At 50.6% G+C, this 13,840-nt stretch overlaps 1 protein-coding gene across 8 annotated transcripts in view; it reads right to left on the bottom strand.

Moving 5' to 3' along the window:
- Window positions 1–13,840, bottom strand: part of LOC142885460 (receptor-type tyrosine-protein phosphatase F-like) — a 165,674-nt gene that overhangs the window by 22,737 nt on the left and 129,097 nt on the right. For 5 of the 8 annotated variants that reach the window (XM_076021913.1, XM_076021917.1, XM_076021916.1 and 2 more), the window contains 4 exons: window positions 10,384–10,532; window positions 6,184–6,296; window positions 3,409–3,441; window positions 2,043–2,140 (listed from right to left, as the gene is read on the bottom strand). In XM_076021913.1, coding sequence (XP_075878028.1) covers window positions 2,043–2,140; window positions 3,409–3,441; window positions 6,184–6,296; window positions 10,384–10,532 — 393 coding nt within the window. The remainder of the gene's footprint in view (window positions 1–2,042; window positions 2,141–3,408; window positions 3,442–6,183; window positions 6,297–10,383; window positions 10,533–13,840) is intronic. The other 3 variants (XM_076021919.1, XM_076021918.1, XM_076021915.1) reach the window with 1 other exon arrangement.

The raw sequence follows: 13,840 nt of genomic DNA on the forward strand, positions 1-13,840 counted from the left end.
GCGCTCATCGCTCGGTGTGATTTGGAGATTTGCGGGGAGCGTCAGCCTTCCTAAAAAGCACGGCGTTGGCGTGTGGCGGGCCCTGGGGGGGGGTCCGACAAATTCCGCACCTCCAGCTCAGGCACGGCGAGAGCAGCCGGCGAGTGTGACTGTGACGAAGCGGGGAGCGCCACGAGCTGTGCCGCGGCGCCGTGGCTGGCACGGAGACGCGGGGCCATCTGGTGGACGGGGGGTGCGAGGGGCTTTGGGGGTCTTCCCTGGCTCAGATGGGTGTGAGGAGGGAGCGGGGCCGTTTGCCTGTAGTGGCACAAGCCAATTCTCCAGCTTGACTGGCTTCCGCTCCCCCGGCGGGGCACAGAGGGCCGCGTGTTGGAGCAGCGCAGAGCAAAGACGCAGAGTGCAAACTTCTCGCCGAGGCTCAATGAACCTTCTCGTGAGTCATTCATCTCACACCGAACGAGACAAAGGCGGAATTAGAGCCGTGCGTGTTGTGGTGCTGCACCAGCCGGACCTTGACTTTGCAACTTGGTCCACAACAGGTTCAATGTGGAAGTAGAATTCCTTACACAGGTACGAGAACATGCCTGGGAGTGCGTTGCTTAATGCAGCTAGACTGCGCACCGTGCAGCCAGGCTGTATGAGGCCTACATAGGGACGCTGGTTTCCTTGTCAACCTAATAACACACTAATAACAGTGCAGCCGGCAACGATGCTCAGGGAATAGTCATGAAACCGTGAAGATAAAAATCTGCAGCACGTGCGCGCACAAGAAAAGCCCTGCTGCTGTTGTCACCTTTTCTGCTCCCAGACGGACAAAGGCGATCGTGTTGTTTTTTTCTGGCTGGGATGTGTAATCACTCCAGCAGGTCGGAGGCATCGCTGTGACTAATAGAGCTGATTAGGCGGACCAGAGTGGCCCATCACAGCAAATAAGTAAGAACCACCTCTGTGTTTTTGTGTATTCAAGGATGCCTCTGCTCTTCATCCGGCCTCGCTGTGCACCCCCAACACCACCACCCCCAAAAAAAGACTATGTGCCACTTTAAATGCAAATTGCCTCCCCTTTCGTTGGGAGAACACTGACGGGAGATAATCCCTCACCGAGTCATCTGAGAGATTGCCTGTGTAAAAAAACAAAACAAAACAAAAAAACATTGCGACTGCGGGTAACATCAAGACACGCGCAGATTGCTTAAGCTAGTAGCCACCTGCTCGCTGGGTGGAAAAGCATCCCAGAGCATTTCATGAAAATGTTGGTTTCCTGCTGGGATTGGAAATAGAGCTATAAAAGTAACTAAGGAAAGTCTATGAAGAAAGTCCATCAAACTCCATTCGAGCAGGGCTTCCTTTTCAACGCCATGGATCCACAAACAGCATTAGCTTCGGGCTGGGGACACTCTCACAAAATATGTATAGAAAGATCAACTTTGAGAGTATTTTTTCTTACTTTTATTTGCTATTCAATAATGGTTGCATTTATTAAGAATAAGAATACTATCAACTAACATGTTGACAATCATGGCCATTTTTCTCTGTAGCTATAAAGCAGGAATCACCAACTTTTTTGAATCTAAGAGCTACTTCATGGGTCCTGAGTCATATGAAGGGCAACCAGTATGCTACCTCATATTATATTACTTTAGTTGGCCAATTCTTTGCTTCTTGCAGCAATGTCTTCCACAGCTGGGCTGCCACAAGGGCATGAAAGATGTTTTCGACTGGCAGCCAATCATATGATATATTATTATAGGTTACAATTAACAATGATTAAACAATAGTTACATTATATTCAATAATAATAATTAAAATATAATTTGATTCTATTATTAATTTAATTATTTGCGTTTCTTTTCTCGTCTTGCCTCCCTGCCAGCCTCCCTAGCGCCCTCCAGAGGGCTGTGGCCCCCACTGGGACTGTATTAGAAAGCTTCCTTATCTGGAACGAGAGGTACAAACTCTTCCAACCCCGCCGCCTCCAGCAACACAGAGGCGTTTGGAAGGTGGAAAGAAGGGCGAGTCGCAGACGCAGCGCTCACTCTTACCTCATACTCCTGGGAGAAGCGCAGGCCGTCGTTGGCCTTCAGTCGCTCGATGTGGTCGGAGAGATCAACGACGGGGATGGGCGGGTGCTCCCTCATTCCTGGGGGGAGAGGCAGAGAGTTAGAGCCTGGACACGAAGCGACTGGCCGACTGGACCACAGTGGTGAAGGTGAAGCCGCCGGCGGGACCATGAGGTGGCAGCGCGTGTTGGCGGAGGAGTGTGCGCCGGGCTCAACAATGCATGGCTGGGAGGAGAGAGTGAGAGGCAGAGGAGTGCACAGGGGGCTGGGTGACGTTTTGGTGGTGTCGTCATGCTAAGTGAGGAAGGACGGAGAGGCGGGGCCGGCACAGCGATGCAACATGAGAGACGGCATGAGGTGAGCATGCTCCTGGAGGGAGGCAGGAGGCTGACATCTCTCCCATGGTGGCGGAGGCCGAGGATCGGAGCGAGGAGCCGCTCGGAATCTGGGGGAGTCGGGGGAGTCAGGGGCGGGGGGGATGGTCACCAGAAGAAGAAGAAGAGGAAGAAGAAGAAGAAGAAAAAACGTGGCCCAACAAAAGGATATCTTCAGGCCCAGCCTGGAGCGATTGAGCTGGATTAATTTCTCGTCACCGGGTTATTGGACGATTTATTGCTAATCTACCGACACAAATTCTTCCCCTCAGCCCCCCTCCCCCTCCCCCCACTGCGCCCCGCGCCTCTGAACTTGGCTAGGCCCGGCACTTAAACGGATTGCTGGGAACTTGGCTCACGTGTTTAAAGTGAGCTGCCCGCGACGCGTGAGGAATCTCTAGAGCGACGCAGCACGATATTAAGCTTACACATTAGCCTAGGAGCCTCGCAGCCGGGGGGATTCTGACAGACACTTGAAAGAGATGTAAATATCAGCGATGGCGCCGCTGGCCCGAGCGCATCCAGGTCAGGGGTCCCGCCTTGAAATGGGCTGGGAGCTCATGGCGTGGTGGATAGCGGCCGCTGGCTACGTCCAGTGCGGGACTAATACGATATTATCACATTAAAAGATGTGTTTGCGTGTTCAGTCGGGCCTTTTACAGCCATGTGGTTGTTGGGGTAAATGGGGAGTGAAGCCGTCATATTTATATCGAGGCCCGATGTGCGAGCGAGCAGGAATGCGCACACTGTTCCCCGCTCGGCGGTCTGCTGTGCACAGCCGGGCGAGACAGAGAGACAGAGGACATCGGCCACAATCCCAAGAGCCCCGTGGGCCGGCCATGTCTGCTGGATGGAACCAGGGGTGACTGACTGAGTAGAGAAGGAGGGGAGTGAGGGGGTGGTGGGTGGGTGGTGGGTGGTGGGTGCTGTATGTGTGGGGAAGTACACAATTAGGCGACAGCTCAGAAACTAACTTGGAGTGTTGGGGCAGCGATGAGAGCTCGGACCTGTGGAGAGAAGAGAGCGAAGGAGGGAGGGAGGAGGAGAAGAAGAGGAAGGAGAAGAAGAAGACGGACACTCAATCAAAGTGAAGGAGGCTCAAAACAGCGTCCGGGGGGGGGCCACACGGTTCCTGCAAAATGACATTTCGAGCTAGTTGGAAAATGTGCTAGCGGGAGTCAAATCGTGACTTTTAAAAACACTTGCAGGAGACTGCCGAGGTTTCCACTGACACACGGGGAAATTTAAAGCGTGACACAACATCAAAGTGGGAGATCTTTTCTTGATCAAAGATAAGAAAATTTGGGAACATGTAAAATGTTCGATCTAATGTAAAAATCTGTGCGCTAACTGCAACACATCACTGGAATAAAAGGAGCTCACTCAAATTGTAATTACCAAAATAAATAAATACACTTTTAATTAATTAATTGATGTTTTTCTTGAAAGCCAATTTCTCATTACGTTCATCACTTTTTATCAGTCTGATTGAATTGTTTCAAATTCCGATTGAGATCATATTGCCCTGTTTACAGTACACAAAATAAAGTGATTGGACTGGTTTAGGGTTCCCCTAATGCCATGCACCGCTGTTAAAAACAGCAATCCATCTCGCTGTGTTTCATTTTGCGCGTCTTTTGAACCCACAGCACTGAAGAAACATGTGCACACAGCTCTGGCATTGGGAAGCCACCTGATGTGCTGTTGACTTGGACTCTGATTGGATCAAAGACAACGTCACAGCACCTCCTCCCTTCGACCCGATCGAAATTCCAACCGGATCTGGTCGATTTAATTGCAACAGACTGTTCACATGGCACGATTGTAGCCTCACCTGGTGGCTGAACTGTGAATAACATTCAGGAGCCAATCAAAAACCAACCTGGATCGACTGGGCCTAAAATTTAAAGCCCTGTGAATGACTTCAAGTATCTGAAGCGGAGCACGAAGCGCTCATTCACTCCCAAGGCCACTGCTGGAATGGCAGAGCTTGCGACTCAACGCCGTCTGCCAAACAAAGCAACGTGCCGGAGACATGAGCTGCGGTCGGCTGGAACACTTAGCACCAATCAGGCTCCCCGAGCGGGAACAATCACCTTCTGTGAGCAAATCAAAGAGAGACGGCAGTAACGGCTCGCTCAATATTCACTCTGCTCACTCCTGGACTCTCGCAGGTTTTCACACACACACACACACACACACACACACACACACACACACACACACACACACACACACACAGACACACACGCACAGACAGCAGTGCTGGGTCCCTCCACTTGTTATTATTATTATTATTATCATTGTCATTATTTTTTTGATAATCCCCACTCTGGAAGCCGAACAGTGAGTTTGGAAAGGGAGCCAAGCGGGAGGCGATGTTGACGTAGAGTGAAGGACGGAGGAGGGGGAGGAAGATCACTCTGCCGGGGAGCAGCGGGAGACAAAAGAGGAGGAGGGAGTCGTGGGAGGACAGTTCTCCTTCAGAGCGCCACCGCCACCGCCTAATTCCTCCGCGGAGGGGATGGAGGCTGTGTGTGTGTGTGTGTGACGGCGAATCGGCTCTTTAATAATCCATGCGAAGGGTTGCGTCCACGCTCGCTGGGCTTTAGCGAGCGCGGGGGGGAAAACAGGCGTGCACCGGAGGGCTGACATTTTATCTGGGCTCCATTGTTGCCGCCGCACGGCTCACCTTCACATCACAGGCGGCAGGACTCATTACCAGCCAGGGGAAATGAAAGGAGCTCGCCGAGGGAGGAGAACTGGGGGGGAGGAGGAGATCAGGGAGGAGGAGGAGAGAGAGAGAGAGAGAGAGAAGGAGGGTGGGGTGGGGGGGGGGGCTGACACCCCCCCTCACCACCCTGCACTCCCCTTCACACCTCCACATCGCCGCCACCGCCGCCGAGCGTGCGTGCGTGCGCAGAATCCTGATTTGCCTCCCCCCCCCCTCGCTGCCACGCCACCCTTGCTCCAGAAAGCCTTCGATGGCGGACATGATTTGTTTATTTTGTCTTATTGACCGGTTATTGACTGGTCAGATTTGCAGCCCGAGGATGAATAACAACGAGCGCCGAGCCGGACGCTGGAATTTCATACTGTAGCCAGCGACCGTAAAGCAACGCTCCGTGGAAAGAGCAGGGCGACAGGCGCTCATTGCAGGGGAAGATTGCTTTTTGAAATGCTGTTGCAGGAGTTGGCGGAGGCGGGGGGAGGGGGAGGTGGAGTGGAGGGGGAGGGCGGGTAGGAGGTGGGAATCATTCCTGAATGCTATATCCACCATTTGAGGCAAAACGTGCACAAAAGCACAATATTAAGGAAGGCTATTAAAGGTACTCTCACCTTTAGATATTTTCTTTCCCGCGGTGAAGATAAGATCATCTAATAAATTTCAAGGTGGGTTTTCATTGTGGAATAAAGTCCTTCATGAGGCATAATATTGGTTTTATTCATTTCATACTTTCTTTTTTTAATGGAAGACACGGCGGCTGTGCCGGCACTCTTTTTTTTTTTTTTTTTGCCTTGATTAAGTCATAATCCTGCGTGGAAAACCAACTCAACTCTGATCATTAGATTCCATTAGAACTTAAAAACTCCTGCATGAGCAACGCCATCACACACTGACACAACCTGCCGTGTCCTCCTCACGACCTGGGCCTGGAACTCCCACTAAAACAGGGTGACGGGACTTTGTTCAGGAAAAAAAAGAATGAGCTGAGGAGACGCTGGACGGTTGCAGTGCGGCTTCCCACCTGGAGTTTGGTAGTTGAGTCTCCTCATCTCCACGGGGTCAGACGAGTTCGCCAGGAGGGAGTCTTTCACTCCGCCCGAGTGATCGTCTTTGGGTAGGGGCGAGGCTCGCTTCCTGATGAGGCAGGGGAGAGAGAGAGAGAGAGAGAGAGTGAGAGAGAGAGAGGGAGAGAGAGAGAGAGAGAGAGAGCGAGAGTTAGACTTGAACACCATTCGCTCCGTCCTAGCTGGGACAGGGGCCGAGACTGAGGCAGCCGCGGCGTAATTAGGGGCGACGTCAGTGTTTGTTCTCTGTCGGGACGAAAGCAAACGCACCCATTTTTTGCTGTGTTGCGCACTTGATGAGGCTGGTAGCGTTTCTAATGGTCCCAAAAACCAGTTTTGAGAGGCGGTGTTTTCCGGAGACGGCGGGTACGAGCAGGGCATTCCCCCCATTAGCTTCCCAACTGGAGTTTAATGTGTTTGAAGAAACAGCATCATTTCCCAGAGCTGGCTGGGCTGCTGGATTTGTTTGCCGTTGGATAGGAGACAGCTGCTGCTACTGCTGCTGCTTGTGTGTGTGTGTGTGTGTGTGTGTGTGTGTGTGTGTGTGTGTGTTACAGTGCAGCGGAGGTTTGGATGCGTCACTTTCTCCGCCGTGCACGTGCGTGCGCCACCGACGACACATTGTGTTTACTGGCTGTTCCAGATTGAGAGGAAAACAGGCGGACGCTGTAATTAGCTCATCAGCTGGGTGGCACAACAGCGGCTAATTAGACCTGTTCAGCAGCACCTGCACCGCCAGGCGCGGCACTGCCGAGGCTAGCAGAGCAGAGCTTGGCCCGGCCCGGCCCGGCCCGGCTCGGCTCGGCTCAGCCGGCTGTGACTTTGTCCATCAGTGCGAACAGGAAAACGCTGCCTTGTATTCTAATGTTTCCGACAGACGGCATCTGTCTGCCGCTTCCACACAAACCAGGCGAGCGCGTGTGCGCTTTCGCACCTCTCTCTCTCTCTCTCTCTCTCTCTCTCTCTCTCTCTCTCTCTCCCTCCCTCCTTCTCTCTCTCGCTCTCTCGACTACACACACACACGCATTCACTCAAAATTCAGCCGTGGACGCGCGGGCCCTCTGACTGCAAATGGAAAATGGGTGGAGGGAAGCATCAGGGCACCCTGTGGAAATTTCACAAGTCATTGCACTCCATTTGCAAGTGGTGAGCGCCGGTTTTTTAGGCAGAAGCTGGTTCCTTCTGTTGAAGCCCCTGCGCGCTGAGAATACATAAGGCAGCTGGTGCACGTGCACACACATCCACACATGCACGCACACACACACACACACACACACACACACACACACACACACACACACGAGCCACCTCAGCCACTGGGCCTCACAACCACCTGTTATCTCGTGCTGCCAGGTCTTAAGCTAATGCTAACAGCGTGACGGCTAATCTACGACAAGCATCTTCTCCTCCCCAGCTGAGTGCTGCGGTGAGCCAGGGCGGAACCACTCTTCCCAGAGACGGCTGCCTGGTGTCGACGCCGCTGTGAGGGGTGGGGTGGAACTGAAAATGGGAAAAAACTTGGGCATCCTCGCCTCCCCTCCCCTCCCCTCCTCCGCCTCCCTTAGATACCCATCTACATGACACTTTAATGCTTGGCTTAAGTAAACCAGGCAGCACTTTCAATGGGGTTATTCTTCCCTGGGGGTTAAGATGTGTGAGAATGTAAGCGCACACATGCGCACACATTGAGGGGTGCACTTAATGAGGGCAGGACGGGGCCTTGTGCCACGGAGGAAGCAGGGACGGAGGGACGGGGGAAAATGTCAGCTTAAAAGATGGGAACGTTTCTCTTTCGGCACTTTCCCTGTCTGGCATTTACTCCACAATGGCCCATTCAGCGGCAGATGACGCCTCGGCATATTCAGATGGAGCCAATCGCGTGAGGGCTGCGCCGGGGCTCGCTGGATAATGAAAACAGCACGGCGCGGAAGCTAAACACAGACGGGCAGGCAGGACGATCTGGCAACTGGGTGGGTGTGGAACATGCACGGGTGCAGGAAGTGACCCCTGGAGGTTCCTCTGACCCTGCTTATCGGGGCTGCAGAGGCTGCTGCTTCTCATGTCATGCAACACTGAGCAAATTAGATTAGACATGCCCATTTTAAGATGTTTCCTGCTCCTTCTTCCCCCCCCTCCACCCCAATTGGTTTTTGCGCACCAATGCCCAGTGGGCAGGAGAGGAAGCAGACTCTGAGTGCTAACTTAAAGGTCCAGTCTGTACATTTTTAAGGAAGCCCACCTGACAGCGAGTTTCGTATTTAGTACTAAATCAGGCCGGCTTCCTTAAAACATGGCGGTGCAAAATGGCAGCCAATTCGAGGCAAGACTCTGATTGCTTGCATAATCTTTGACTATATGAGAACCATTCTAATTACTTTCATTGTACTGCGAGTATACACTTTAATTAATGTATTTATGGGCAGTATGTTAAGCTTTTACAATATAACAATCTGAAACTGGACCTTTAAGGGCGAACAAACACTACAGTTCGAAACACAACACATGGAAGGGTGGAGATGGGATGGTGGCAAAGATGAAGCAGGCTGGTTCTGGTACCCACCTTTCCTGTTTGCTGCATTGACAGGCGGGCAGAGAAAACGGAGGAGGGGTTAGAAGGCATCAAACTGCAACTGCAGCTTCTCTACGTTCACAACAGCAACATTGTAGACACCAACGACAATGCATGGGGATAACGTTATTGGTGTGCACGTTGGTCAAAATGTAGGAACAAGCTAAAGAGACAAAGCAATAATTCCTGTGTACACTGTGTGGCGCTCTGTGTGCCACCTCCCCCCCCAGTACCTCCCGCCGCTCTGAGTGGACGTGGGGGAAAAGGCTCATCAACAGGAGACACGTCCGCAAGCGGCGAGCCGTCTCCAAGCCTATTATTAACCGTCCCTGTTCCTAGTCTGAGTCGCCGTCGGCCACACGGATATGGTTGGGGGTGGGCAGCTGGGAGAGGAGGTGTGACGTGGAAACGAGAGGTTGTAATGGAGCCATCAGAGGATGAGGTGGCCGGAATTAATCAGAAGGAAGCCAAATGTGGAATATATAGTTTCCAGGCAAAACAGGATCCTAACGGCGGCCGACTCAGATTTGTGTCGTTTTCAGTAACGCTTCCTTTTACATAGAAGTCAGATAAACAGTCAGGCTGGTTGCAGCAGCTGATTCATGTTGGGCAAAGTTTCCCTGAGCTCAGCTAGTCAGGAAGAAGAAGAAGAAGAAAAAAAAAAAATCAGTCATGCTCACTGAGAGCTGCTGCTTGTCTTAGTCACGCCATGCACAGTAAATGGAATTAGGACTGTGTGTAGGATGAGGGGACAGCTCATGTGTGTATTTTCAATAATGTGCACCTAAAATGTTTAGTTCTCTATTTTGCTGGAACAGTGTGTTGCTGTGCAGATGTGGCACTGTGCACGTCCAACACGTCTCACCTCGATTTACTGCTAAATTAGTTTGGAAGAAAATACAATATTTTCTTTTTCTACAAGTCACCAACAAACTGTTTTACTTAATTCCACCGATCAAAATGTGAAATATTTGTTCTCCAACTGGCAGACACTTCAGCACCAGCAGTGTGTCTATATTTACACAATCCTGTACCACCTCAGAGCCTTTTTGGACTGTTTATACCCACTTTGTTTCACCGGGACGACACAAGTGCCTTTTAAAATGATATCGACTGAGCTGTTAGCGGAGCCCTCTGCCGCAGTTGTCTGTTTCTTATTTGCAATGACCAACAGCGTTAGGCAAAAAAGCTCCTCTCACTTCTAACAAAGGCTTCTTGACAGCCAAGCTGCGCTTTTCGTTAGTGGAGCACTGTCAGCTGCCATACCCACTGACACTTCACATGGTACGCAGTTAAAAATGGCAAGCCAGGCCAAAATCATTTGCAGAGGGGGTGGGGGTGGGGTGGGGGGTGGGTAGGGTGAGGATTGTCTGAGGAGGACAAATCAATCTGCTCCCTGTTTCACTGTGTATTATTTTAGGAAAACTGGCTGTTACAGTTTGATCTGCGAGCAGCTGGGTTCAAGTGGCAGAAGGAGAGCAAACTGTATCTCATTTCCATTCCTGATGCAACCCAAAGAAAGTGCCGCTGCCGCTCACACTCCGGCACCGGCACAGCGGGGGGAGCGGCTGAGATTCCGGATTCTTACTTCTTAAAGAACAGGATGGCGATGACGAAGATGATGATAAGGATCACTGCCAACACCGGGCCCATGACCCACAGCATTTCAGGCTGTTCCTGTTGCAGGCTCTGCCTGATCTGGATTGGGTCAGAGTAGGGGCTGGCGGAGAATGTCATCTGCAAGAGATAAGAAAAGAGAACAAGTGCAAGTGCATTAGAGGGAAGTCACTTGAAGATTAAGTAAGGAGATACATTCAGCGTTTTCCTTTCCATTCTAATGCATTGCGGGGCTGTCTAAAGACCTCAGTAAGAGGCTATTTATCACAGGGGAAACAGGGGCTCAGGGTAGTAATTTTAAAACTTTTCAACCAGAGACACCCAGAGCCAGAAATAACAAGTTAAGAAAAAAAAAAAACTAAAGAGAGCCAGAACACCTCTACGCTTTCTGCACCCCGTGAGATTAACTGGCTTTATGAATCACTGGCTCTGCACCTCAGTGCAAGGATGACTAGTGACAGATCGGCGTGTATCCAGGAAAAGTTGGGGGAATTTTAGGTCAGAATGTCAGAGTTCTGAGCACCAGTCAGAACCAGACTCGCCTGCTTGCCATCATTTCTTAATCACATCAACCACAAGTGTTGGTACAGTTACAGCATCGATCTTCTATGTTTTTTACTGACAGTCTAACAAACGGTGGTGTTTAAAAGAGAGGCACTGACCTTTAGATACACTGCTCATCAAAAGTTAGAGAGATATTGGAATGAAATTTCAGAATGCACTAAAAAATTCAATATAACCTTTACTGGTGAACTTAATTTGACCTTCTCTAGTCCAACTGTTTCAGGCTGTTCACACCATTATGAACCGCAAAGACCTCAAGCGTCTGACCCACGAACCCAGCACTAAATGTTCCGCTTCAACCAGAGCGTGAACTGAAACTCTCATCTTCGATAACGGAGAGCTGTCTGAGAGGAGTCTGTTCACACTTTGACGTCACAAGACGACAAGGCGACACTTTACAACATGACTCACATGACCGGGTTAAGAGGCTAACGTGTTGTTGTGGCATGACCGTCACTGTTGTTTTCTCCTGTAAACTTGAGGGGAAGAAATGGCCACTGCACCAATTCTACTTCAAACTTTCATGCCATAGTTTCACTGCAGCAGGAACTTTTTGCATTTTTCATAAATTTCACCCCAAAAGTTGAAAATCCCAAACTTTTTGAGTCACGTAAAAAAATAAAATAAAACCTGCTCACAAGGTTTGGTTTGCTTTATTGATCCCACATGGGAAAAATTAGTTGTTTTTATTGTAGGTCTTTGTGCTGTTTGTGCCTAAGCTAAAGTAAACTGTTAACTTGCGAGCATTTATTTATTAATTAATTTATTTTACTATTTTGCAATTTAGCACATATGAAACCACTGCTTGATGATTTTTACAGTGAGCAACAACATAATTGGGAAAAACCTGCCATGTGCTTTTAATCACATTTGCTACATAATGCCTGTAGATAAATGTGCCAATCAGGGAATCAAAAGCCAGTAAATTATCTTTCACCTGTGTACCTACAGTATGTGAGCCACAGAGACTCACGGCAAGCACGGCTTTCTTCAGCTATTAGTAAACCAAGTCAGCGTTCAGGTAACATTGTGATGTAGACCAGAAAACTGGTTTCCCTCAGCTGTCATGTTTTCTCTACTTTCATTAAAATCACTAGTAACATGTTGTGTATGTTGTGATTTTTTTTGACGACCCGCTGACGGCGGCGCAGCAGGTTTTCGGTGAGGAAAGCTATGGTGATTTAGAGTGGCAGACTGCCAACAACGGCGTGTGCAATTGGAGAGCTACAACAAAACCACGTCTTCGATTCTACACCTTGTGCCGTCACCGTGGCGAGTGATCCGAACCCTTTTCATCATTTGAGGACTTGTGAAGTTGCTTTGAGCCTCCAGGAAGGAACTAAGATCGCCAATTCCATTCCAGGTGAGAAGCCCAATTGTTCTGTGTGAACTGGCGAGTTGTGCAGAGCACTGAGTTGTTGAAAACCCTCTCAGGAGAACACAAATTGACTGAAAAGGTTTGCGTGCTGCTTTTGCAAAGGAATTGTGTCCTCAGTTGTACACAATCTTGTAGTAGCGCCACGCGTTGAAGGAGCTTGCGTCTTGATTGTTGTTCTGGGGGCACAAGCCATCGTGGGGGGTGTGGCTCATGTGCACGTACGTCGTCCAGTTAAACTCTGTGTACATGGAGGAGAAATTTGAATTCCAATCCCATTATCAAGGTGTCTTAACCGCAGTTCTCCCACTCGGATTTTAGTCAGACTAACCATTTGCATGCACTTCAGTTGTCCAGTCATAGTTGGACTAAGGCGATAATTAGGTTTTCTCGAGTGCCATGTAAACGCAGTGACTACTGAGAAGCCATTACGTCATGTTCACCGCGGCTAAAAGGCATCGGCGGAACAAGTGTGAAGACATCGATCGCACCCAAAGAACATCAACCCAGGGGGACAGACACCTGGGTGGACCAAGTTAATATAATCGTTGATTTCTATTACAGCATCAGGACAGATGTTATGACAGAGGGAGAGAGAGAGAGAGAGAGAGAGAGAGAGAGAGAGAGAGAGAGAGAGACTGAGGTGGGAGTGAGAGAGGGAGGGACAAGTGTGTGCGTTCCTCGGACACTGAGATAAATGGGGGCACAGGAGAGGACTCATCTCTTCTTCATTAGTGTTCACACCGTGACGGAGGAGGAGGAGGAGGAGTTGGGGGGGGAGGGGTGGGGTGAAGGTGCGTTTCCACCTTCGGTTGTAAATGTGACGTCTCTCCACATCTTCGTCTTCAGCAGAGGGGGAACAGCAGCAACGAACCAGCGAGCGTGCGTGCGTGTGTGAGGAGTGAGTGCGCGAGGCGAGGTGACGCAGTGGGGAGTGTTGGAGGAGTGTCTGAGAGGAGGGAAAGTCCGACTGCAGAGGAGCAAGGTGACAGATGAGACAGAGGGAGGAGGAGGAGGAGGAGGAGGGGCAGGGCGAGTGTCATTAGAGCTCAGCGAATCTCCCACTGAACGACAAGAGGAGACGCAGGTCGGGGGGGAGGGAGGGTCGCGGCGGCGGGGGACGACGGGTGACGGATCGCGGCCCTCCGAGGGAATGGAGCTCCCAGCATGCAGCAGGAGCGGCGGGGCGGCGGGAAGCATAATCCGGATCATTAGCTGCACAGCGGCCTGCTCTTCAGCACACAGGCAGATATTAATTGGAAAGATAAGCCGAGATGAGCTCTAAGAGTCCTGCTCTCTGTCAGATGGTTCTATTATCTTCCACACTACTGGGCAGCTGCGGGCGGGGACGGGGGGGTGAGGTGGGGCAAAAAACCCCCCCCAACTTACTCTGGTGTCTCAGCATGTCCTAAGCCTGCGCGGGAAAGGAAGCAGCCAGCACTGAAACACTGGACGAGAATCCTGGGGAAGATGGGATTTTTACTGATTT

The sequence above is a fragment of the Nelusetta ayraudi genome, unplaced genomic scaffold (assembly GCF_046127955.1).
Source record: "Nelusetta ayraudi isolate G7.1 ecotype Tasmania unplaced genomic scaffold, CSIRO-AGI_Nayr_v1 ptg000011l, whole genome shotgun sequence".
NCBI lineage: Eukaryota > Metazoa > Chordata > Actinopteri > Tetraodontiformes > Monacanthidae > Nelusetta > Nelusetta ayraudi.